We start from the raw sequence: 25,529 nt of genomic DNA, 5'->3' as shown, positions 1-25,529 counted from the left end.
CCTGGAGCAGGGCAAAGCAACCCACTCCAATATTCTTGCCTGGAGAATCCGCATGGACAGAGGAGCCTGGTGGGCTACAGTCCAAGAGATTGCAAAGAGTCAGACACTACTGAGTGACTAAGCACATAGACTAAAAGTGAAGAGATGGAAAAAGATATCCCATAGAAATAGAAACAAAAGAGATCAAGGGCAGCTATACCTATATCTGTATAAGTATATAAGGAGGAGAAGTCAAAGTATATAAGGAGAAGGGGATGACAGAAGTTGAGATGGTTGGATGGCATCAGCTACTCGATGGACATGAGTTTGAGCAAGCTCTGGGAGTTGATGATGGACAGGGAGGCCTGGCTTGCTGCAGTCCATGGGGTTGCAAAGAGTCAGACATGATTGAGCGACTGAACTGATAACTTGTATCGCATGAAACAGGCCTTAAGAAAAAACCGTAACAAGAGAAAAGGAAGATTATTATATAATAATAAAGGTGTCAATTAATCAGAATGAGGTAAGAATCATAAATGTATATTCACCCAACACTGAAAAGTGAAAGTGTTAGTCAGTCAGAGTTGTGTCTGACTCTTTGCAACCCCATGGCCTGTAGCCCACAAGGCTCCTCTGTCTGTGGAATTCTCTAGGCAAGAATACTGGAGTGGATAGCCATCCCCTTCTCCAGGGGAACATCCCGACCCAGGGATCGAACCTGGGTCTCCTGCATTGTAGGCACATTCTGTACTATCTGAGTCACAACATTGGAGCACCCAAATATATAAAGCATACAGATATTAAGGGAGAAATGGAGAACAAAAAAATAATGGCAAGGGATTTCAATAGCCCACATTTAACAATGGATAGATCATGCAGATGGAAAAATCTATAAGGAAACACTGGAATTAAACTACTTCATATCAGATTTAAGCAGTAGAATATACATTGTTCTCAAGCTCACATGGAACATTTTCAAGGACAGGATATATTAGGCTGCAAAGCATCCCTAACAAACAAAAAATGATTGAAATCATATCATACATCTTTCCAACCACAATGGTATGAAACTAGAAATCAATTACAAGAAGAAAATCTACAAATATGTGGGAATTAAACAACATACTTTTATTTTATTTTTTTACTTTACAATATTGTATTGGTTTTGCCATACATCAACATGAATCCGCCACGGGTGTACACGTGTTCCCCAAAACAACATACTTTTAAACAACCAGCTGGCTAAATAGAACTAAAAAGGAAAATCAAAAGTCAAATTCAAGTGAAAATGGAAATACAATATATCAAAACTTAGCAGCAAAAGTAGTTCTAAAATGTTTATAGTGATAAATGCATATATTAAGGGAAAGAAATCTCAAATAAAAATTACTTTATGGACATCCCTGGTGGTCCAGTGGTTAAGAATTCACCTTCCAATGCAGGGGACACAGGTTCAATCCCTGGTCTGGGAAGATTCCACGTGCCGTGGGACAACTAAGCCAGTGTGCTACAACTACTGAGTCTGTGCTCTATAGCCCATGAGCCGCAACTGCTGAGACTGCATGCCTCAACTACTGAACCCCATGCATTCTAGAGCCCAGGATCTGCAATAAGAGAAGCCACTGCAATGAGAAGCCTTCATGCCACAACTAAGGGTAGCCCCCTGCTTTCCACAAATGGAGAAAGCCCACACACAGCAATGAAGACCATAACCAATACAGCCAAAAATAAACAAATAGTAACAGCGAATTTCTTTTTTAAAAAACTAATTTTAAACCTCAAGGAAAAAGAAACACTGAGAATCATAAGAACTACTATAAACAATTACATGACCACAAATTAGATAACCTAGAAGAAATAGTGGAGAAGGCAATGGCACCCCACTCCAGTACTCTTGCCTGGAAAATCCCATGGACGGAGGAGCCTGGTGGGCTGCAGACCATGGGATCGTGAAGAGTCGGACACGACTGAGTGACTTCACTTTCACTTTTCCCTTTCATGCATTGGAGAAGGAAATGGCAACCCACTCCAGTGTTCCTGCCTGGAGAATCCCAGCGACAGGGTAGCCTGGTGGGCCGCTGTCTATGGGGTCGCACAGAGTCTGACACGACTGAAGCGACTTAGCAGCAGCAGAAGAAGAAGTAGATAAATTCCTAGAAATGTAAAACCTACCAAGATTTAATGAATAAATAGAAAATCTGAGCAGACCAATTATTATTTAATAGTAAGAAGATTGAATTCATAGTCAAATACCTCCCACCAAAGAGAAGTTCAGAATCAGATGGCTTGAAAAATGGAATCTACCAACATGTAAAGAATAATTAATGCCAGTTCTTCTCAAACTCTTTCCAAAACTGAAGAGGAAGGAATATTCCCAAACTTATTTTATGAAGCCAGAATTACCCTGATAGCAAAATCAGATAAGAACACTGAAGGACAAGGAGATTACAGACTAAAATCCCTGATAATATAGATACAAAAAGTCCTTAACTAAATAGAGTCCCTTGGACAGCAAGGAGTTCAAATCAGTCAGTCTTAAAGGAAATCAACCCTGAATATTCAGGGTTGGAAGGACTGATGCTGAAGCTGAAGCTCCAGTTTTTGGCCACCTGATGCGAGCAGCCAACTGATTGGAAAAGACCCTGATGCTAGGAAAGATTGAAGGCAGAAGGAGAAGAGGGTGACAGAGGATGATATGGTTGCTTGACATCACAAATGCAATGGACAAGAACTTGGGCAAACTCCGGGGGATGGTGAGGGACAGGGAAGCCTGATGTACTACAGTCAATGGGGTTGTGAAAAGTCAGATGTGATTTGGGGGCTGAACAACAACAAAAATACTAGTAATCATTTCAACAGCACATTAGAGGAACATATGCCATGATCAAGTGAAATTTGTGCTTAGGATGCAAGAATGGTTCTACATACTCAAATCAATAAATATAACATAACACATTAATAGAATTAAAGGTAAAAATTATATGATCATCTCAATAGATAGTGAAAAAAAACATTTGGCAAAATTCCAAATCAATTCATTACAAATACCCTCAAAAAGTGGAAATAGAAGTAACATATCTCAACATAATAAAGGCCATATATGACAAGCTAACAGCTAACATCATATCCAATAGTGAAAGACTGAATGTTTTCTTTTGGGATTAGGAATAAGAAAAAGGTGTCTATTATCAACTCTACTTTTCAAGATAGTACTAGAAGTCCTAGCAAGAGAGATCAAACCAAAAAAATGAAAGATAGATAAACTATGAAGTAAAATTATTTGTTTGCAGATGGAATCGCCTTCTATAAAGGAAATCCTAAGGACTAAAAAAAAACCAGTTGTAACTAATAAACAATTCAGTAAAGTTGTAGAATATAAAAATCAACATAGAAAAATTAGTTGTTTTTCTATGCATCAAAAATGAACTGCCTAAAAAAGTAATACAGAGAACAGTCTCATTCATAACAGAATCAAAACAATGACAGACTTAGAAGTAAATTTATCCAAAGAGGTGAAAGATCTGTACAATGAAAAGTATAAGACATTGACAAAGAAAATTGAAGAAAACACTAGCAAGTGAAGAGATACCTTCTGCCTCTTGAGAAATTTGTATGCAGGTCAGGATGCAACAGTTAGAACTGGACATGGAACAACAGACTGGTTCCAAATAGGAAAAGGAGTTCGTCAAGGCTGTATATTGTCACCCTGTTTATTTAACTTATATGCAGAGTACATCATGAGAAACGCTGGACTGGAAGAAACACAAGCTGGAATCAAGATTGCCGGGAGAAATATCAATAACCTCAGATATGCAGATGACACCACCCTTATGGCAGAAAGTGAAGAGGAACTCAAAAGCCTCTTGATGAAAGTGAAAGTGGAGAGTTAAAAAGTTGGCTTAAAGCTCAACATTCAGAAAACGAAGATCATGGCATCTGGTCCCATCACTTCATGGGGAAACAGTGGAAACAGTGTCAGACTTTATTTTTTGGGGCTCCAAAATCACTACAGATGGTGACTGCAGCCATGAAATTAAAAGACGCTTACTCCTTGGAAGGAAGGTTATGACCAACCTAGATAGCATATTCAAAAGCAGAGACATTACTTTGCCAACAAAGGTTCATCTAGTCAAGGCTATGGTTTTTCCTGTGGTCATGTATGGATGTGAGAGTTGGACTATGAAGAAGGCTGAGTGCCGAAGAATTGATGCTTTTGAACTGTGGTGTTGGAGAAGACTCTTGAGAGTCCCTTGCACTGCAAGGAGGTCCAACCAGTCCATTCTGAAGGAGATCAGCCCTGGGATTTCCTTGGAAGGAATGATGCTAAAGCTGAAACTCCAGTACTTTGGCCACCTCATGCGAAGAGTTGACTCATTAGAAAAGACTCTGATGCTGGGAGGGATTGGGGGCAGGAGGAGAAGGGGACGACAGAGGATGAGATGGCTGGATGGCATCACTGACTCGATGGACGTGAGTCTGAGTGAACTCCGGGAGTTGGTGATGGACAGGGAGGCCTGGCGTGCTGTGATTCATGGGGTCGCAAAGAGTCAGACACAACTGAGCGACTGATCTGATCTGATCAGTGGATAGAAGAATTTATATTATCAAAAATATCCATACCTCACAAAGCCAACTATAGATTCAATGCAATCCCTATCAAGATCCTAAGGGCATTTCTCACATAAATAGAAACTGCTGCTGCTGCTAAGTCACTTCAGTCATGTCCGACTCTGTGTGACCCCATAGACGGCAGCCCACCAGGCTCCCCTGTCCCTGGGATTCTCCAGGCAAGAATACTGGAATGGCTTGCCATTTCCTTCTCCAAGGCATGAAAGTGAAAAGTCAAAGTGAAGTGTCGTTCAGTCATGTCCGACTCTTAGCGATCCCATGGACTGCAGCCCACCATGGGATTTTCCAGGCAAGAGTACCAGAGTGGGGTGCCATTGCCTTCTCCGATAAATAGAAAAGACAACCCTAAAATTTGTATGGAACCACAAAAGATCCTGAATAGACAATGAAATCCTGAAAAAGAACAAAAGTGAAAGAAGACATCACACTACTTGACTTGAAACTATAATACAAAGCTATAGTAATCAAAACAGTATGATAATGGCATAAAAACTGACACATAGACCAATGGAACAGAATTGAGAATCCAGAAATATATCCAGGCGTATACAATCAACTAATACTTGAAAAGAGATCCAAGAATACTTGGTTGAAGTGATAGTTTCTTCAACAAATGATTGGATATGCAAATGCAAAGGAATGAAATTGGACCTCTATCTTGCATCATTCACATAAAATTCATAGGAGAAAACCTAGGAGAAAAGCTTCCTGACATTGATTTTGGCAGTGATTTTTTTTGGATATGACCCCAAAAGCACAAGCAACAGAAGCAAGAATCAACAAGTAGGACATCAGATGAAAAATCTCTGCACAAAAATAGAAACAATCAATAAAAATAAATAGGAAATTTACAGATTATGAGAAAAAAATTTAAAAAACCACATATCTGATAAAGCATTCCAAAATATATTGATGAACTCATAAAAACAACTCAGTAATGAAAACTCTAATAATCCATTTTTTTTAAAGGGGCAAAGGACCTGAATAGACATTTTTTCCAAAGAATACATTCAAATGGTCAACAGTTTCTTGAAAATATGCTCACCACACTAATTTGTCCCAGATGCATGAAGAAAGTAACTGAGGACAGGGATGATTATGATTCATTTTTTTGGTAAAATTTCTAACTTGAAACCATGTAGTCTGACTTCTTAATTTATCACGAGGACACAGATCTCTAATAAGGCTCTGTTTTCAGATGGTATCATCCTATTAACTCACTCAGCCTAATGTCTAACACACAAGCTGGAAAATCCAGGAAAATAAAACTTCAAAAAACAGAGCCAATGCCACTGGGATCTCTGTCTGGGATCTGGGATTTGGAACTTACTGCTCTAATCCCCAAAGGTGATTGGAAGTACCCAATAACCAGGTTGAATGGCACTTTTTCTGCAAACCCTAAACCAACAGTAATACCAAGTTAACAACTATTATTGAGCACATTTGTGGGTAAAGGCTTTGTATCAAGGCTCTGCCTATATCCATACATACTCCAGCATGGAAGACAAACACATTCAGGGTCTTTCTTTTTCACCCTTCATGTTTCCTAAGAGCAGCAGATTTAATCATCTATTGGGAGGAAAGAGGAAACAGTGTTTCTCCATGTTACCTACATATTAGAACAAGGGTGGGGAGAAAGGTTAAATTACTAGTGGTAAGGCTATACCACCCTGTTCTTGAATGATGCAGACAATTTCTGCCTGCAGCCAGCATTAAGATCTATTACCAGGAGCTCTGTCCTCTGCTATCACTTTTTGGTGATCAAATAAAATCTTCCATTAATCAGTTTTTGCCACACTTGTCTGGTGGTAATGACAAAGAGACCTTGATAAATACACATATTCCTGGCATTTTGATTCAGGAACATTAGAATTCCTGTGTTTCCTCAATCCTCAGGTGATTTCTACAGTTGGACAAGTTGGGGAGACACTGGTATAGAAAAGACACTACAGGAGTAACCTGGGCTATTTTTACCCAGTGATATCAGCAGTGGGAGGGACAGTACGCCAAATCTCAGTTGTGAGTTAAGGTGAGTTAAGTTGTGAGTTAATTAAGGCTCTTATTGGTTCTGTTATAGAGAAGATTTGTCAAATCCTGGAGAAGATTTGGCTGCACAAGGTCTTCCTGTGTTGAGCACCTTATTATTTAATCCATTGCAGTGCAGTGATGAGGCTCAAGGAGAAGTGAAATGAATAATCTTGATGAAGACCAAGTCAGTCATCCAGATGCCACCAGGTCTAGACCTGTACTGAACAGAGCAACAACACCACGAAGGGACCTTGAGGATTTCAGGTGAGGTGAGGCACAAAATGACAATACTAGTAAGGATACTTTCTAAACATTCACACTAAGATTGGAACTTTCTGCTTTCCAATTTTGACCTCACTATGTATCATATGCAGGTCAGGAAGCAACAGTAAGAACTGGACATGGAATCACAGACTGGTTCCAAATAGGAAAAGGAGTACGTCAAGGCTGTATATTATCACCCTGCTTATTTAACTTATATGCAGAGTACATCATGAGAAATGCTGAGCTGGAGGAAGCACAAGCTGGAATCAAGATTGCTGGGAGAAATATCAATAACGTCAGATATGCAGATGGCACTACCCTTATGGTAGAAAGCGAGGAAGAACTAAAGAGCCTCTTGATGAGGGTGAAAGAGGAGAGTGAAAAAGTTGGCTTAAAGCTCAATATTCAGAAAACTAAGATCATGGCATCCGTTCCCATCACTTCATGGCAAATAGATGGGGGAACAGTGGAAACAGTGGCTGACTTTATTTTTTGGGGCTCCAAAATCGCTGCAGATGGTGATTGCAGCCATGAAATTAAAAGACGCTTACTCCTTGGAAGGAAAGTTATGACCAACCCAGACAGCATATTAAAAAGCAGAGACATTACTTTGTGAACAAAGGTCCATCTAGTCAAGGCTAGTTTTTCCAATGGTCATGTATGGATGTGAGAGTTGGACTATAAAGAAAGCTGAGTGCCGAAGAATTGATGCTTTTGAACTGTGTTGTTGGAGAAGACTCTTGAGAGTCCCTTGGACTGCAAGGAGATCCAACCAGTCCATCCTAAAGGAAATCAGTCCTGAATATTCATTGGAAGGACTGATGTTGAAGCTGAAACTCCAATACTTTGGCCACCTGATGCAAAAAGCTGACTCATTTGAAAAGACCCTGATGCTGGGAAAGATTGAGGGCAGGAGGAGAAGGGGATGACAGAGGATGAGATCATTGGATGGCCTTACTGACTCAATGGACATGGATTTGGGTGGACTCCGGGAGTTGGTGATGGACAGGGAAGCCTGGCGTGCTGCGGTTCATGGGGTTGCAAAGAGTCAGACACGACTGAGCATCTGAATTGAGCTGAACTGAAGTATGCTACTACATCTACAAACCCAGGTAGAAGAGAAATGTTCTCCCTGTATGCGTTGTCCACAAAAGAATTAAGTTTTACTATCCTATTTTGTAATGGGCTTTATAAGAGTTGAGCCTTTGATCTGCCTCTCAAAGAATTGGAATATTCCATTCTTCTTCCACAGAAAGCAAAAGTGTGTCTCCTGAAATTAAAGGAGACAGAACATCCTATATCTAATGACAATGAAATTTTCTTGCCCAGATAGTGTCCTACATTTAGCAGCTATGTAGAAAATGCTATAAAATTGTTTGGGTTTACAGTGATAAATGAAAACCATGTTCTCCACCTAAACAAAGTATGCAAGAATTTTGATGTTCTCTGTTTGTTAGAGAGTGGGAGGAAGATAACCTACTGAAATATAAAGACTAAGAGGCCATCTAAAGTATACATAAGTAAATGAATCACCTAAAATATAAGTTCATACCCATGTTTACACACAAATACTCGCACACCTCCAGAGATGAGATTTTAAATAATTTCATTACAAAAACAATGACTTACAAAATGTATTTATACATACTTTTCTGTTACCTAAACAAAATATTCCATGTTAAATTAGTTACATGTCAGTCATTCTCACAAAGTGCATTCCAATTGTTTGATTCTATTCCCTTCTAGTTTGTGTTTCCTCATGTCCATGTTCTGTTTTTTTGCTCTTCTCAGCAATTTCTTTTCAATCCATCTTGTGCATTTCCTGCATTAACATTGGCATTGATCTGAGAGTTTTTGTTTTTTAGATTCCTTTTATACTTTGCTTTTAATAAGAATATAGTCTATATAATACTTTCCTTATAAGGTGCAGAATTAGCACAACTTTCATCTTCTAGATTTGACTAACTGCTCATAAGACATCTTCTATTATACCTTGGGAGAATAGCCATCCTTACCTCTTGCCCAAACTGTCTTCTACCCTGGCACTTCACTTATCTTTCACCAGCCTCTTACTACAGACATTTATTTAATGCCAAATCACTTGTTCAGAAATGAATAAGAAATAAAGACTTACTCCTCAGACTTTCAGTTTCAGACAAGAGAAAAATTCTCACTTAATTTTCTCTTGATGTTCTCCTCACTTGCCTGAATAATCCAAACTCTAATATCCCTCCGTGGCTGGAGTATTTTTGGTGTTAATTATAGAGAGCATTTTGTTAAAATAGAGAATAAAAATCACTATAATACTGTCATCTTACTTGCACAGGAGAGTGCATTTTGAGAGGAAGATACACTTGAGCACAAGATTCAGTAGGTTCAAGTATCTATTTTCTGACCAACAGCTCACTTAATTTCTTGGAGTATAAATTTCTCAATCTGTGGTGTAGAGGGGGGGAAACCCCTGCTGTCTCTATCCCAGTGGTTTTTGTGGCTCATCCAACCAGATAATATTTGTAAACAGCCAGATTCTGTACAAAAGAGAGTGATTCAGTGATGAACTTGTCAAATGCTCATTTCTCCTAAGTAGTTCTGTATCAACTGTCCCTTGAGCTAAAGCATCTCCTTCTGGACACACCAACCTCACTGTACAGCTAAAGTGAGTGAAACACTGTCATCCAGTGAATGAGTTGGACCATACTGTATTGAGCCAATGAAGTAAATTACAAACAAAAAACTTTAGCTTGGCATATCTGAACTCCCACTTCTTTACTGCCTCCTGGGGAAGAGCCAACATGCAAAATGGTTTTGCTGGTTCCTGGACATGTTGTATCTGCTCTAGACAGCCAGGATTCCAGGGATATTCATGCCTCCTACATGTGGATCATGAGAAATAACACTGGAACTTTTTTCCTTCATCAAGCCATTCAATCTAGATTAGAATCTTTTTAAAAAAGAGAGAGTAGAGATAGAGAAAGAGATAAATTCTCCTGTAGAGTCTGTGCTCCAGGGACCAGAATTAAGATATGTTAGACTTCATTTATACTGTCAGTCAACTCATATGACAGTTTTTTTTAAAGAACAAAACACTGGTATGTGGCCTCAGAATATCAAAATATTGGTAAAAGAGAAAACCTAACAAGGTTACCAGTTTCAGTGTGAAAGTATTTCACAGTATCAATTAGGTTTTGTGCTCAGTTGTCTTAGAATCAAAGAATATTGAACTAGATGAGCTCTTAGGTTCTAGACCAGAGGCTCTTAAATGTTTTACTTAAGAAGAAATGGATAATCACTAATTAAAGATTGACAAGATAAAATTGTATTGGTGGAAATAGTGTCTTGCTGTTTAACATGGTGAATAGTAGAAATGGGTTGCTACAAGTAAAATTAAATGTAACCTTAATATATGGATTAACTATTAAAAGTTGTCTTAGATACATTCTCTACTCATGAGTAAAGCTTGGTTTTGTGTATCCTTACTTTAAATTATGAGGGATCTAGGCTAAACTCACCAGCCAGGCCATATCAAGCCTTAAACTTTGGATTCTGTTTGCACAATGCTGGCTTTCTGGATGCTAGAAACCTACCTCTCACTGTTGAATGAATGAAATTAATTGTTCATACAGAAGGTGGTGAGAACATCTAGGAAGACTAGGCTTCCTTGAACTCACAGAATAGATTCCATGAAGTTTCTTGTGAGCCTGTTTCTCATACATGTTTGGTCAGTAAATGTCTGTAGGTCTGACAGAATTTAGTCTGAAACTTCCTAAGTTGCTTTCTTATTTATTTTCCCCCTGTTTTAGTGGGGTCATTGGAAAAAGAGCTAACCCTCTCTCACCTCAGTACATCTTTGGCTACTTCCATAATTTTTAATTACACACACACAAAGTGTGGTTGGTTTAGGAAGATTTATAGAAGTGGTAAAATTCATAGTGTGGGCCTATGAAACTACTTACTGGAAAATTTGGAACAACAACTTATATCAAGTCACTAATATGACTGTGCTCTCCAGAGTTTGTTAAGGTAACTCAGTAAAGCAATAAATTATTTTGGCATTGATCATTCATGCAAAGGCATCAAGCTGGTATCAGTTCACTTTGGTGGCTCTGAGAGGCAAACTCCATTGAGAGTAATAAATTCTTCATTTGAAACAGAAAATGCTGTTTTTAATCACCTGGGGATCCATGAAATGTATGGACATCAAGGTGTATAATAGCATTTTATCAGATCTACTGGCTTCAGTTAATAAATTTGATATATGACACAGAACAATAGTAATTATTCCACTACTGCCTATGGTTACAGGATCAAAGCTCTGCAGCAATCTAAAGGTACCAATCAATTCAGTTAATTATGTAGTTTAAGAGAAAATATGAAATACAATTTATGCATGTGTTTCTGGGGCTAAGAGGAGTATGTAACACAATGCACAGACATCACTACTGAATATGAGCCCTGTGCCTTAGCCAGAGGGCTTCCCAGGTGGCACTAATGGTAAAGAACCTGCATGGCAGTACAGGAGATGTAAGAGACTTGGGTTCGGTCCCTGGGCCAGGAAGATGCCCTGGAGGAGGGCATGGCAACCCACTCCAGTATTCTTGCCTGGAGAATCCCATAGACAGAGGAGCCTGGAAAGCTACAGTCTATAGGGTCACAAAGAGTCAGATGTGACTGAAATGACTTAACACGCATACACAGAACTTATCCAGGATCAGGCTTCTCAAGCACAGCCTATATTTCCAATATCAGAATCACATGGGCTCCACTTACAGATGAAGGTTTCAGGATCTCATCCTAGACCTAAGCATCCAATTCTCTGGGAGTACATTTTATTAATAGTAAGCAGTCCATGTGGTCCTGATACATAGTAATGTCTAAGAGCCACAAGTAAAAGCTCAAAGTGGTTCAAGAAACCAAGTAGAAAGAAAGAGATAGGGCAGCACCTCCTCCCTCTGGCTGAGGGACTCAAGGCAGAGGCTACTGTGTTCACAGAGATTCAATAAACTACTTTATCTGCATTTCACTCAGGTATCTGGGTATTTCTTTTTCTGATGGATTAGGTTGGCCATCAGTGCAAAGGGCAACTGGGGGAAGCTGTAAACCTTAAGGCAATTTCCTTGTTTCTCTCTATATAAATGAAATAAAATTCCATCCAAGTTGACTCTAAAATACAGTAAGAATGGGCATCAACTTTAAAAATTGTGTCCTTTATTATCCTTCTGAGAGATATCAAATTTAATCTTTGCTGCTTGTTTAATCTCTGAATACATTTGGTGCAGGAAGACTTAGAAAACCCATTCTACTAAGAGGGAAAAATTTTCTGAAGCCCTAGTATATTTCAGCATTCAATGGCCCCAGTTGGACTGTGAAGAAGGCTGAGCACCGAAGAATTGATGCTTTTGAACTGTGGTGTTGGAGAAGACTCTTGAGAGTCCCTTGGACTGCAAGGAGATCCAACCAGTTCATTCTGAAGGAGATCAGCCCTGGGATTTCTTTGGAAGGAATGATGCTAAAGCTGAAACTCCAGTACTTTGGCCACCTCATGCAAAGAGTTGACTCATTGGAAAAAGACTGTGATGCTGGAAGGGATTGGGGCAAGAGGAGAAGGGGACGACAGAGGATGAGATGGCTGGATGGCATCACTGACTCGATGGACGTGAGTCTGGGTGAACTCCGGGAGTTGGTGATGGACAGGGAGGCCTGGCGTGCTGCAATTCATGGGGTCACAAAGAGTCGGACACGACTGAGTGACTGACCTGATCTGATCTGATCTGATCCTGAAGGAAATTCAACATCAAGTTAAATATGTGATATTAGAGTTTCCCAAAACACAATTGTTAACTTCAGTAGATGTGTTTAGTTCATATTATACCTAAACTATAGATTTATTTCATTAAACTATCCTTGTGTGATATTGAGATTGCATTGACCGAAACTATGAGTATGAAAAAATGCATAAATATTAGAATTGTTCATATTATGAGAAGAAGATAATTAAAAGTGAAAACGCTTGCCTATAGGAAGGGTTAGGACATTGATGGGGAAAAAAAATCTAGTGTCACTTTTATGCTCTAGTTATTAATTTTTCTCCTATGGTTTTAGCACCTTTATGAAGCAGATAAAATTCTGTTTTCAGTTCCCCCAAAATGTTCTATGTTATGCCATCAATTACTAAATTTATGATTCTGGTTTAATTCCTTTCTCATTTACACATGTGTTTAAAAGTCTCCGTTTTCTTTCAGGTGAAGCTGGTAAGGAGACAACATGGAGACAGGAAACAAGACACTGAGAACAGATTTCATTCTCTTGGGCCTTTTCCCAGGAAGGAGACATACTGATCTCATCCTCCTCATCTACATCATTGGAAATACCAGCTTGATCCTTCCCATCTGGACAGATCCCTACTTTCATACCTCCATGTATTTCCTCCTTAGCCAACTCTCTCTCATTGACCTGATTTTCATCTCTTGCACAGTCCCCAAAATGGTGGTCAACTTTTTCTCAGGGAAGAGAAACCATTTCCCTGATTGGCCATGGGGCCCGAATCTTCTTTACCTTGACTCTTGGGATAGCAGAGTGTCTCCTCCTGACACTCATTGCTTATGACCACTATGTGGCTACCTGTCATCCTCTCAAATACTCAATCATCATCAGCCACTGGGTTTTCCAGCTGGTGGCTGTGGGGTCCTGGGTGGGAGGGGCTCTGGCACCCTTGATCCACACGGCTTATGCCATACACGTTCCCCTCTGTGGCTCCTGAGAGCTCTACCACTTTTTTTGTGAAGTCAAAGCCCTTGTGAAGCTGTCTTGTGAGGACATATCTGCCTATGAGAAAGGAGTAGTAGTGACCAGCATCGTTGTGGTTCTTCTCCCCACAAGCCTCATTCTGACTTCCTATACTCTCATCTTCCTCCAGGTCCTGCAAATGAACTCCCCTGAAGGCAGGAACTAGGCCCTGGCTGCTGCTCCTCCCATCTTACTGTGGTCACGTTTTACTATGCCCCAGCCATGCTACTATACATGAGGCCTGATCTTCTCACACCTCTGCTCTGAACCAGGCTCTCTTTGTTTGACACCATCCTCACCTCGATGCTGAACCCCCTCATCTATAGGCTAAGGAACAGGGAAGTTGTGGGCTCAATAAGGAAGATGCTCAGGATGCACCCTATTTCAGAGCAGGCTCCTATGTCCCATTGAGTAGACAGTTCAGAGTTAAGATCTACCTGAGAGGTGGTAGGATCTGATAAAACCCAATGAAACTCTCCCTGTCTTCATCTTCTCTCTACAAATGTTGAATTTATACCCTCTCTCCTGATAAAGTCAGTTTGAAATATCTAAATCAATGAGTTCTCTGAGAGTAGAGGAGCACAAAACTATACCACTTTGAAGTAAATATATATGAGGCCTGAATAACAACCAGTTCTCTGTAAAAATAGCCTTTCTCCTAATCCTGTGAGCTTGCTTCATTTGTGTTGCTGGAATGATAGATCCCTCTTCTTTTGTTCATTTTTTAAAACTTATTTGATGACTGGAGGAAAATTGTTTTACCATGTTGGGTTGGTTTCTACCACACAACAACCCAATTCAGCCATCAGTTCAGTTCAGTTGCTCAGTCGTGTCTGACCCTTTGTGACCCCATGGACTGCAGCACGCCAGGCCTCCCTGTCCATCACCAACTCCCAGAGTTTACTCAAACTCACGACCATTGAGTTGGTGATGCCATCCAACCATCTCATCCTCTGTCGTCCCCTTCTCCTCCCGCCTTCAATCTTTCCCAGAACCCAGGTCTTTTCCAGTGAGTCAGTGATTCACATCAGGTGGCCAAAGTATTGGAGTTTCAGCTTCAACATCAGTCCTTCCAATGAACACCCAAGACTGATCTCCTTTAGGATGGACTGGTTGGATCTCCTTGCAGTCCAAGGGACTCTCAAGAGTCTTCTCCAACACCACAGTTCAAAAGCATCAATTCTTCAGTGCTCAGCTTTCTTTATACTCCAACTCTCACATCCATAAATGACTACTGGAAAAACCATAGCCTTGACCAGACGGACCTTTGTTGACAAAGTAATGTCTCCGTTTTTTTAATATGCTATCTAGGTTGGTTATAACTTTCCTTCCAAGGAGTAAGTGTCTTTTAGTTTCATGGCTGCAATCACCATCTGCAGTGATTTTGGAGCCCCCCAAAATAAAGTCAGCCACTGTTTCCACTGTTTCTCCATCTATTTGCCATGAAGTGATGGGACCAGATGACATAATCTTAATTTTCTGAATCCAGGTTAAATCAATATTCGATATTTTGTAATGTAATTGACTCCTAAAAATTCATCTTAAGGCTATAATGGCCAATTAGGATATATTGTTCACACTCAATATTACATTTAACCATAAGGACAATTCGATGAGAAAGTCTATTGTTATCACCAATTTGTAGATGAGGAAACAGAAGTGAGGAAGTCAATGGAAATTTCCCAGGTCATGCAGGTACTAAAAAGTGGTGAATCAGAGTTTAAATCTCACTTTGCTTTTTAACCACCATCCTGCTGAGCAGACGGCTGAGAGTGACTTTTTTCCCTGAATGAATTTGGCTTTGCCCCCTGGTAGCTGAGCTAATTACCTACCAGGGCTGGACTGAGCTGACACATTCCCCAGAGAGTTCATAGTATCTCTCTTGTCCACAGTGCTGTATTTAATCTCTGCTTCATGGCCTACCAGAGATATTCTGGATCAGCTATGAGCTTGCAGTACCAACTTCACCAAGATCATCAGTTATAAGACTTTATTCTACTCACAAAGAGCCTAATGTTTGACTTGATGAGCTTCAAAATACAAAGGAAGATATAGAAGAATTAAGAATCTCCAGGAGGTGACAAGGATGACAACACATATGATAACAAGGTAGCCCACAGTGGAGAAACAAGTAATTGTCTTGCACTCTTGTGGGGAGACACAGGAATTAGAAATAATTTGTGACGCTCTGTGTGGGGTAACATCTTCAAAGTGCTTCAGAATAAACTCCCAGCTGTATGATAAAACCCTCCTGGAGAGTTGAGCAGCTGCATGAGAATTTAGTGAATTGCCAGACCCTGAGGCAGATTATCGGAGAAGGCAATGGCACCCCACTCCAGTACTCTTGCCTGGAAAATCCCATGGACGGAGGAGCCTGGTAGGCTGCAGTCCATGGGGTCGCTAAGAGTCAGACACGACTGAGTGACTTCACTTTCACTTTCATGCATTGGAGAAGGAAATGGCAACCCACTCCAGTATTCTTGCCTGGAGAATCCCAGGGAGGGGGGAGCCTGGTGGATTGCCGTCTATGGGGTCGCACAGAGTTGGACACGACTGAAGCGACTTAGCAGCAGCAGCAGAGGCATTATATGTGATAAGTTCATGGGTCATTTGTATTTACATATACACAGTGTATAATGCTATTAAACTGATCAACTACTAGTTAGTTAGTAACTGGTGAGTTTAAGAAAAATAGTTAAACTCTTTGTGTTATAAACATAGGTGCAATCCTTTGTTCTCAGAAATGTGGTTTAGAGTCTCTTTTTTGCCCACCTGAAAATAAACATTGTTAATTGTCTATATTCCAATATAAAATAAAAAGTTTTTTTTTTTTAAGTCATCTTTGTTGTTTTCTAGGCTTTGGAAAGAAGTTCTAACTAAGTCAAGTTTCAAAAAGAGCATCTTATTATTCAGGCTTCCTTCGTGACTCAGTGGTAAAGAATCCACCTGCCAATTCAGGAGCTGTGGATTTGAACCCTGGGTCAGAAAGATCCTCCACATATATATGGAATTTAGAAAGATGGTAATGATAACCCTGTATGCGAGAGAGCAAAAGAGACACAGATGTACAGAACAGTCTTTTGGACTCTGTGGGAGAGGGCAAGGGTGGGATGATTTGGGAGAATGGCATTGAAACATGTATATTATCATATGTGAAACAGATCGCCAGTCCAGGTTCGATGCATGATATGGGGTGCTTGAGGCTTGTGCCCTGGGATGACCCAGAGGGATGGGATGGGGAGGGAGGTTGGAGCGGGGGTGGTTCAGGATGGGGAACACATATACACCCATGGCAGATTCAAGTCAATGTATGGCAAAACCAACACAATATTGTAAAGTACTTAGCCTCCAATTAAAATAAATAAATTTATATTTAAAAAAATAAAAGAAAGATCCTCCAGAGAAGGAAATGGCAACCCACTCCAGTATTCTTGCCTGGGAAATTCCATGGACAGAGGAGCCTGGTGGGCTACAATCCACAGAGTCCCAAAAAGAATCAAACACATCTTAACATCTTTGTTGTTTTCTAGGCTTTGGAAAGAAGTTCTAACCAAACCTAGTTTCAAAAAAAGAATCATATTATTCAATATAGTCATAACTATTTAAAATACTGGCTTCAGATTTACACATTCACCAATGTATGCTCAAATTCATGCTTGAATTTGTAAATTCAACATACAATCATAAAGGCCAGGGCAGGGCTGCATAGAACCCTCTCCCTAGTCACTCGTTTGTGAGATGAACTCAGTTCATTTGCTTACTTTAACACAATGCTATCATGTTGGAAAATCACTTTTTCAATTCTTTAAACTTAGATATATGTATGAGATAGCCATATCCAGAGCTGGAAAATTCATGCTGTTCATTTTGATTTTGCACAGGCCACCTCCCCTTAGTCGAAAGTCCAGCTCCACTCCACTCCCTGCTGAGCAGCTCTGGGACCTTAGTTGTGCATAGAAGTTGGAGGAGCTGAAGAATGAGGCCAACTTGGATTTGGAAAATCATGGAAAATGCCAGCAGATAAAGAGTTTCTTGGGAGTAGAACATCAATGTCAGCACCAGGAGCATGTGATTAAGCCATTTATATAATGATACTCTGCTAGGAATTCTGGTCTTTATCTTTGTTTCTTCAACTCTCTCTGTATGTATAGAAGCTTTTCATCCTTTTCTGTGTCCCATAAATTCTGACTGAGTGCCTGGTACCTGCTGTGTTCTTTACTGGCACTGAGGAAACAATACTTAATACTTTGCTCTCAGAGAACCTGCATTTTCATGGGGGGAACAAACAATAGATAAATAAACATGCAAATAATAGTAAGATTTCAGATGGTGAAGGAATGCAAAATAAGGGTTAGGGAATAAAGCAAGCCAGTGATATGCTTTCAATAGAATGGTCAGGCAGACATATGGTGCGAATAATGCTCATGAGAAGATGGATTGAAAAAGGATACTTCTTCCATCACCAGTTGTTACTTGTCATTCTGTCTTGCCATCATGTCTCTCCACTTCCCAGATTTCTCCCTTATCCTTACTTATCCCACTGTCTCTTCTTGACATTTTCTACAGAACTAGGCAGTTAAATTTCTCACCCATAACCAGGCCACCTGCTTGTGATCTCTGAGCTCCCTAAGGATAAATCTAGACTTAGTTGGAGAATCTACAAGCAATAAATATGCCGACATCCCAGATCCCAGTGGTGGCTGTGCATTAAAATCCACTTTGGAAGAAGTCTGGGTGTATATCACACCACCAAGATGTATGAAATTTTCATACTGAATGAAGATCACACTTCTAATCCTTAACACAATTATAGCAACAATTTGCCAAACAATGCTAAACAATATGACCAAAATATATTTTCTTCATTTGCATTGACTATCCTGTCAGATGGATTGCTAAATAATGTTTTTAAATATCAGTGGATGCCAAATCATTAATCTGGCCCACATTTAAATATACTACTATATATTTGAATTCACTTCATAAATATTTGATTTTTGGGAAAAGATAAAAGTCAGTGGTATATTTACAAAGGAAGAGCAGTCTCACTTTCTGTGTTTTTCTCCCTTGATCCTCCAGATCAAACCAGTCAACTAAGACATGAAGCAAGGAAATGAATCCTCCATTACTGACTTTATTCTCTTGGGCCTCTTCTCAGACTCCAGGCATCCTGGCCTTCTTGTCACCATAATTCTCTTCGTTCTTGGGGTTGCCATCACTGGAAACTCAGTCTTGGCCCTACTGGTGTGGCGTGATGCCCACCTTCACACCCCTATGTATTTCCTACTCAGCCAGCTCTCTCTCATGGACCTCACCCTAATCTCCACCACTGTCCCGAAGATGGTCACTGATTTCTTCTCTGGACAGAGTTTCATCTCTCACATTGGCTGTGGAGCCCAACTCTTTCTTTACTTGATGCTAGGAGTGGCTGAGTGTGTTCTCCTGACACTCATGGCCTTTGACCGCTATCTGGCCATCTGTTACCCCCTCAGATACCCAGTCATCATGACCCCTAGAGTCTGTTTGCAAATGGCCATTGGTTCATGGGTTGGGGGTATGCTCATCTCCCTTATGCACACAGTTTATGCCATGAATTTCTCTACTTGTGACTCCAGGGAGGTTCACCATTTCTTCTGTGAGGTTATGGCCCTTCTGAAGCTCTCTTGTGAGGATACCTCAACCTATGAGAAGGTGGTGTTGGCATCTGGCATTGTTTTCCTCCTCATACCTTTTGGACTCATCTTGACGTCCTACATCCTCATCTTTCTCACTGTCCTCCATATGAATGCCCCTGAGGGAAGAAACAAAGCTCTGGCCACCTGCTCTTCCCACCTCAGTGTAGTGAGCCTGTACTTTGGTCCAGCTATGATCATCTACACGACCCCAGGTTCCTCTCTCCCCGCAGATGTGGACCAGTGTCTCTTTGTGTTTGATGTTATCATCACCCCCATGCTCAACCCCCTTATCTATAGCCTGAGGAACAAGGAGGTATTGGAGGCTCTGAGGAACATTCTATGGAGAAAGCTGATGTTTATAGTGAAAAGATGATGCCACTTTTTTTTTTTTTTTTAAAGAACTCCTATTCTCTATTGTTCCCCATTTAATGCTGATGCTATTAGGAAAAATTTAACTCTGGATTTCAGTTTTCAACAATATTAAAGAAATGACACTTTTTCTTTCAGATTTCAAGTAATGTGAACCATACTACAATGGCAACAGGGGAATTCCTATTTAACAGTGTTATGCTACTTGACTGATCATAACATACATATCCAATTTTCCCAGAGCTCACAAATCAAATTCGTAAGGAAGCTGATGTAGGCATATATATTCAATAAGCTTTACAAAATTCAAGATAACCTGATAAATAACATGGTCCTAATGTACCTTTTCTAGCTGCTTTGGTGGCTCAGATGGTAAAGAATCTGTCTGCAATGCAGGAGACTCAGGTTTAACCCCTGGGTTGGAAAGATCCCCTGGAGAAAACAATGACTACCCACTCTAGTATCCTTGCTTGAAAAACACCATGGACAGAGGAGCCTGGCAAGCTACAGTTCATGGGGTTGCAAAAAGTTAGACATGACTGAGAAACTAACCATGCACGCACAATGTAGCTTTTCAATCACATGTCCTACACTTACCATCGATACACTCTAATTTGCACCATATTGGTATATTCAGGTTTGCACTTTTCAGATGATTTCATGAGTTCTCAATTTTATTATTCAGTTCAGTCCCTCAGTCATATCCAATTCTTTGCGACTCCATGGACTGCAGCATGCCAGGCTTCCCTGTCCATCACCAACTCCTGAAGCTTGTTCAAACTCATGTCCATTGAGTCAGTGAAGCCATCCAACCATCTCATCCTCTGTCATCCCCTTCTCCTCCTGCCTTCAATCTTCCACAGAATCAGGGTCTTTTCTAAGTCAGTTCTTCGCATCAGGTGGCCAAAGTAGTGGAGCTTCAGCTTCAGCATCAGTCCTTCCAGTGAATATTCAGGACTGATTTCATTTAAGACTGAATGGTTTGATCTTGCAGTCCATGGGACTCTCAAGAGTCTTCTCCAACAACACAGTTCAAAATGTACTCTGCATCATGTAAGGCTCACCACACTGAGGTGGGAAGAGCAGGTGGCCAGAGCTTTTTTTCTGCCCTCAGGAGAATTCATATGGAAGACAGTAAAATAAGTTAAATAAGCAAGGTAACATGATACAGCCTTGACATACTCCTTTCCCAATTTGGAACTAGCCCATTGTTCCATGTCCAATTCTAACTGTTGCTTATTGGCCTCCATACACATTTCTCAGGAGGCAGGTAGGTTGGTCTGGTATTCCCATCTGTAGAATAATTTTCCACTGTTTGTTGTGAGCCACACAGTCAAAGGCTTTAGTATAGTCAATGAAGCAGAAGTAGACAGAGCAGGATCACTCTGATGGACTATGTGAGTGTGCACAGCTCTGTGATTTACAAGGGATCTGAAGGTAGTGATACCATCTCTTGTGCAAGGGAAACTTCTAATTATGCCTAATATAAGCATTTAACACTGTTGCCTGTGCAATGTTCTAAAATATATACTCAGCAATTCTTTTAATCTGCACATCATTCCTGTGTTGTGGATATGTTTTAGTCCAATTTTAAAAAGGAAAGAAGAGAGACATCAAAGGACAATTCCTCTAGATCAAGGATATTAAGTATATGTAGTCATTTGGCATGCACTTCACACCCTGGTACTGATCTTTTAGAGATTATATTTTTAAATTGTTCCACAACACTGTTTCTGGTTATAGAGTTTATAAATCTAACTAAGTGTTTGCTAAACAGAAGATATTCCACTATTTAAAATAAACCACTTCTTGCAAGCTGTTTCTTAACAATCTCCCCCATCATGACCTTGTGTCTCTCCTTGTGCAGCATCAACTAGTACTAGGAATTAACTTAATAATAGGTTTAAACTTTACACAGACTAGGGTGACTTCTGGGAAACTGGAAAAAATCATATTTTTCAGATTCTTCCCTAAATACTGGTGTTATGATTAGTCATTCTGTTCTAGTTGAGCTGACTTAAGAGATGCTTGAATTGGGAGGATTCATGGGCAAATGGGAAAATTCCATATGTGAGAAGGAAAAGGTGAACACAGACCATATTCAATTATGAAAATGCTTTTCCTAACTCAGATTATCAAGGCCTCTACTATTCATCTTCAAAAGAATCTTTATTTTCCATGAGGCATCATAAGACTGAGTGAAAATAATGACTTTTCAAAATGTAAAATCATAATACTTCTGTTGAAGCTGTGTCTGCAAAGGACCTCAGGTGATGATTGGATTAGTTCTTAAAAAAATACACATGATGCATGTGAAATAGAGAGCTAGTGGGAAGTTGCTACATAACACAGGAGCCCAGTCTGGCATTCTGTGATCACCTAGAATGTGAGACTGGAGGAGTGGAGGTAGGGGAGACACACACACACACACACACACACACACACACACACACACACACATATATAATTACTTTGTCAACAAAGATCCATCTAGTCAAGGCTATGGTTTTTCCAGTAGTCATGTATGGATGTGAGAGTTGGACTATAAAGAAAGCTGAGCGCTGAAGAATTGATGCTTTTGAACTGTGGTGTTGGAGAAGACTCTTGAGAGTCCCTTGGACTGCAAGGAGATCCAACCAGTCCATCCTAAAGGAAATCAGTCCTGAATATTCATTGGAAGGACTGATGTTGAAGCTGAAACTCCAATACTTTGGCCACCTGATGCAAAGAGCTGACTCATTTGAAAAGACCCTGATGCTGGGAAAGATTGGAGGGCAGGAGGAGAAGGGGACGAGAGAGGATGAGATCATTGGATGGCCTCACCTACTCAATGGACATGGGTTTGGGTAGACTCTGGCAGTTGGTGATGGACAGGGAGGCCTGGCGTGCTGCAGTTCATGGGGTCGCAAAGAGTTGGACGCGACTGAGCAACTGAACTGGAACTGGATATATATATGTACAGGTATACATATATATAAGAAGAAAGAAAGAAAAGATGGAGATCTCAAATTAACAAAACATAATGAAAGAGAAAAAATAATAACCAATATATCCCAAAATACAAAAAAAATAAAAAATAAAAAATCTATACAAGAGAATGCTATGAACATTTGCCAACAAATTGCACAACCTAGAACAAATGGACATGTTTCTAGAAAGTTTCTAGACATATACAGCTGACCAAAATTTAATCAAGAAAAAAACTAGATAATTGGAACAAATCCATCACTAGACATACAATAAAATTTGCAGTTAAAAAAAAAAAAACCTCCCTGCAGACAGAAGTCCAGGACTGAATGGCTTCACTGGGGAATTCTATCAAACATACAAAGAAAAACTTATATCAATACTTTTCAAACTTTTCCAAAATATTGAATGAAAAGGAACATTCCCAAAGTCATTCTAAGAGACCACAATCACTGTGATTCCAAACCAGACAAACACACTCCCAAAAATATATACATAGGCCAACATCTTTGATTAATATAGATGCAAGGATTCTGAACAAAACATTAGCAAACTGAGTCCAACAGCACATAAAAAGAACCATACACATGTACACCTGTGGCGGATTCATGTTAAAACCAATACAATATTGTAAAGTAATTAGCCTCTAATTAAAATAAATAAATTTAATTAAAAAAAAACCATACATCATGATCAAGTCAGATTCATCCCAGGGTCACAAGGATGATTCAACACATGCAAATCAATCAGTGTGATACACCACACGAAACACCACAGAAACACATGATCTCATGAAACATGATACACCAGAGAAACCACATGATCATCTAAATAGATGCAGAAAAATCATTAGATAAAATTCAACATCTAGTCATGATAAAAACTCTCACCAAAGTGGGAGTAGAGGGAACATAGCACAATAAAAAGCTCTACATGGCAAACTCACAGCCAGCATAATACTCATCAATGAAAAGCTGAAACCATTCCTGCTAAAATCTGAAATAAGACAAGATGCTCACTCTCACCACTTCAATTCAACATAGTACTGGAAGTCTTAGTGATAGCAATCACACAAGAAAATAAAATAAAATATACCCATGTTGGAAGAAAAGAGGTAGAATTTGTCATTATATGCAGATTACAAGATACTCCATATAGAATACCCTATAGACTACACACAAACACTATTAAAAAGGATAAGCAAACTCAATGAGGTAGCAGGATACAAGATTAACATACAGAACTCTATTGCATATCTTCACACTAATAATGAAATATCACAAAGTAAAAAAAAAAAAAAACTTTAAAAATCACATCAAAAAATTAAATGAAATACTTAGGAATAAACCTGACCAAGGAGGTGAAAGACTCTATGCTGAGAACTGTTAAACACTGATAAAGGGAATATTCCATGCTTTTGGATTGAAAGAATTCATATTGTTAAAATGTCTATAATACTCAAAGCATTCTACAATTAAATGTGATCTAGAAGGCACAGTGGTAAAGAATCTGCTTGCCAATGCAGAAGATGCAAGAGACATAGGTTTGATCCCTGTGTCAGGAAGATCCCATAGTGTAGGAAATGGCAACCCAATCCAGTATACTTGCCTAGAACATTCCATGGATAGAGACCATTTATGAGACCATAGACTCAGATTCGGACATGACTGAGCACACATGCAATGCACTATCAAATTATCCGTGACATTTTCACAGAACTAGAGCAAATAATCCTAAAATTTATATAAAACCACAAAAGATCCAGAATTGTCAAAGCCATTTTGAGGAAAAAGAATAAAGCTGGAGGCATAACTTTTCCACACTTCAGACAATACTACAAATAGATAGTAATCAAAAAAGCATGGTATTGACAAAACAGACACATAGTTCAGTGGAAAAGTATAGCAGGCCCAGGAGTAAACACTCACACCTACAGTTATTCATTCTTTGACCAAGGATGCAAGAATATACAATGAAGAAAAGACAGTGTATCAAGAATGAGTGTTGGGAAAGCTGGACAGCTCAGGTAAATCAACAAAATTTGAAAGTTCCTTCACACCATACACAAAAATAAGCTCAAAATGATGTAAAGACTTAAAAATAAGGTGTGCCACCATAAAACTCCTGGAAGAGAACATAGGCAAAACATTCTCTAACATAAATTGTAGCAATAATTTCTTAAGTCAGTCTCCCAAGGCAAAAGAAACAAAAGCAAAAATAAAAGGAACCTAATCAAATCTAAAAGCTTTTGCACAGCAAAGGAAACCATATATAAAATGAAAGATAATCTATGAGCTGGGAGAAAATATTTGCTAATGATGCAGCTAACATGGGTTTAATTTCCAAAATATACAAACAGCTATTACAGTTCAATATCAAATAAACAAACAATCCAATTGAAAAATGGGCAGAAAACTGAAGCAAAGAGAACATTTCTTCAAAGAAGACATACAGATGGCCAAAAAAAAAAAAAAAAAAAAACAAAAAAAAAACACACATGAAAAGGAGCTCAAAGTTACTAATTATTAGAGAAATGCAAATCAAAACTACAATGCAGTATCACGTCACACCAATTAGCCTTGCCATCATCAAAAAGTCTACAAATGATAAATGCTGGAGAAGGTGTGAAGAAAAGGGAATGCTCCTAGACGATTGGTGGGAATGTAAATTTGTACAACCACTATAGAGAACACTATGAAAATTCCTTAAAAACTAAAGATAGAATTATCATATGATTCAATAATCCCACCCCTGAGCATACATTCGGAAAACACAAAAGCTCTAATTTGAAACATACATGCACACCAATGTTCATTGCAGCACAATTTACAACAG

General features: G+C 39.4%; 1 protein-coding gene and 1 pseudogene across 1 annotated transcript; both read left to right on the top strand.

Annotated features, from left to right (window-relative positions):
• The first annotated feature begins 13,161 nt into the window (after window positions 1–13,161).
• LOC102283576 (olfactory receptor 2AJ1-like) lies at window positions 13,162–14,094 on the top strand (annotated as a pseudogene).
• Window positions 14,095–18,783: 4,689 nt separating this feature from the next.
• On the top strand, window positions 18,784–19,731 carry LOC102283856 (olfactory receptor 2T29). The gene has a single exon (XM_005892754.2). The coding sequence runs from the start codon at window positions 18,784–18,786 to the stop codon at window positions 19,729–19,731; it is 948 nt and encodes a 315-aa protein (XP_005892816.1).
• The last annotated feature ends 5,798 nt before the right edge of the window (window positions 19,732–25,529 follow it).

This window comes from Bos mutus, chromosome 7 (assembly GCF_027580195.1).
Source record: "Bos mutus isolate GX-2022 chromosome 7, NWIPB_WYAK_1.1, whole genome shotgun sequence".
Taxonomy (NCBI): Eukaryota; Metazoa; Chordata; class Mammalia; order Artiodactyla; family Bovidae; genus Bos; species Bos mutus.
Note: the sequence above shows the minus strand (reverse complement) of the source record. Positions and strands in the feature narration are given on the sequence as shown.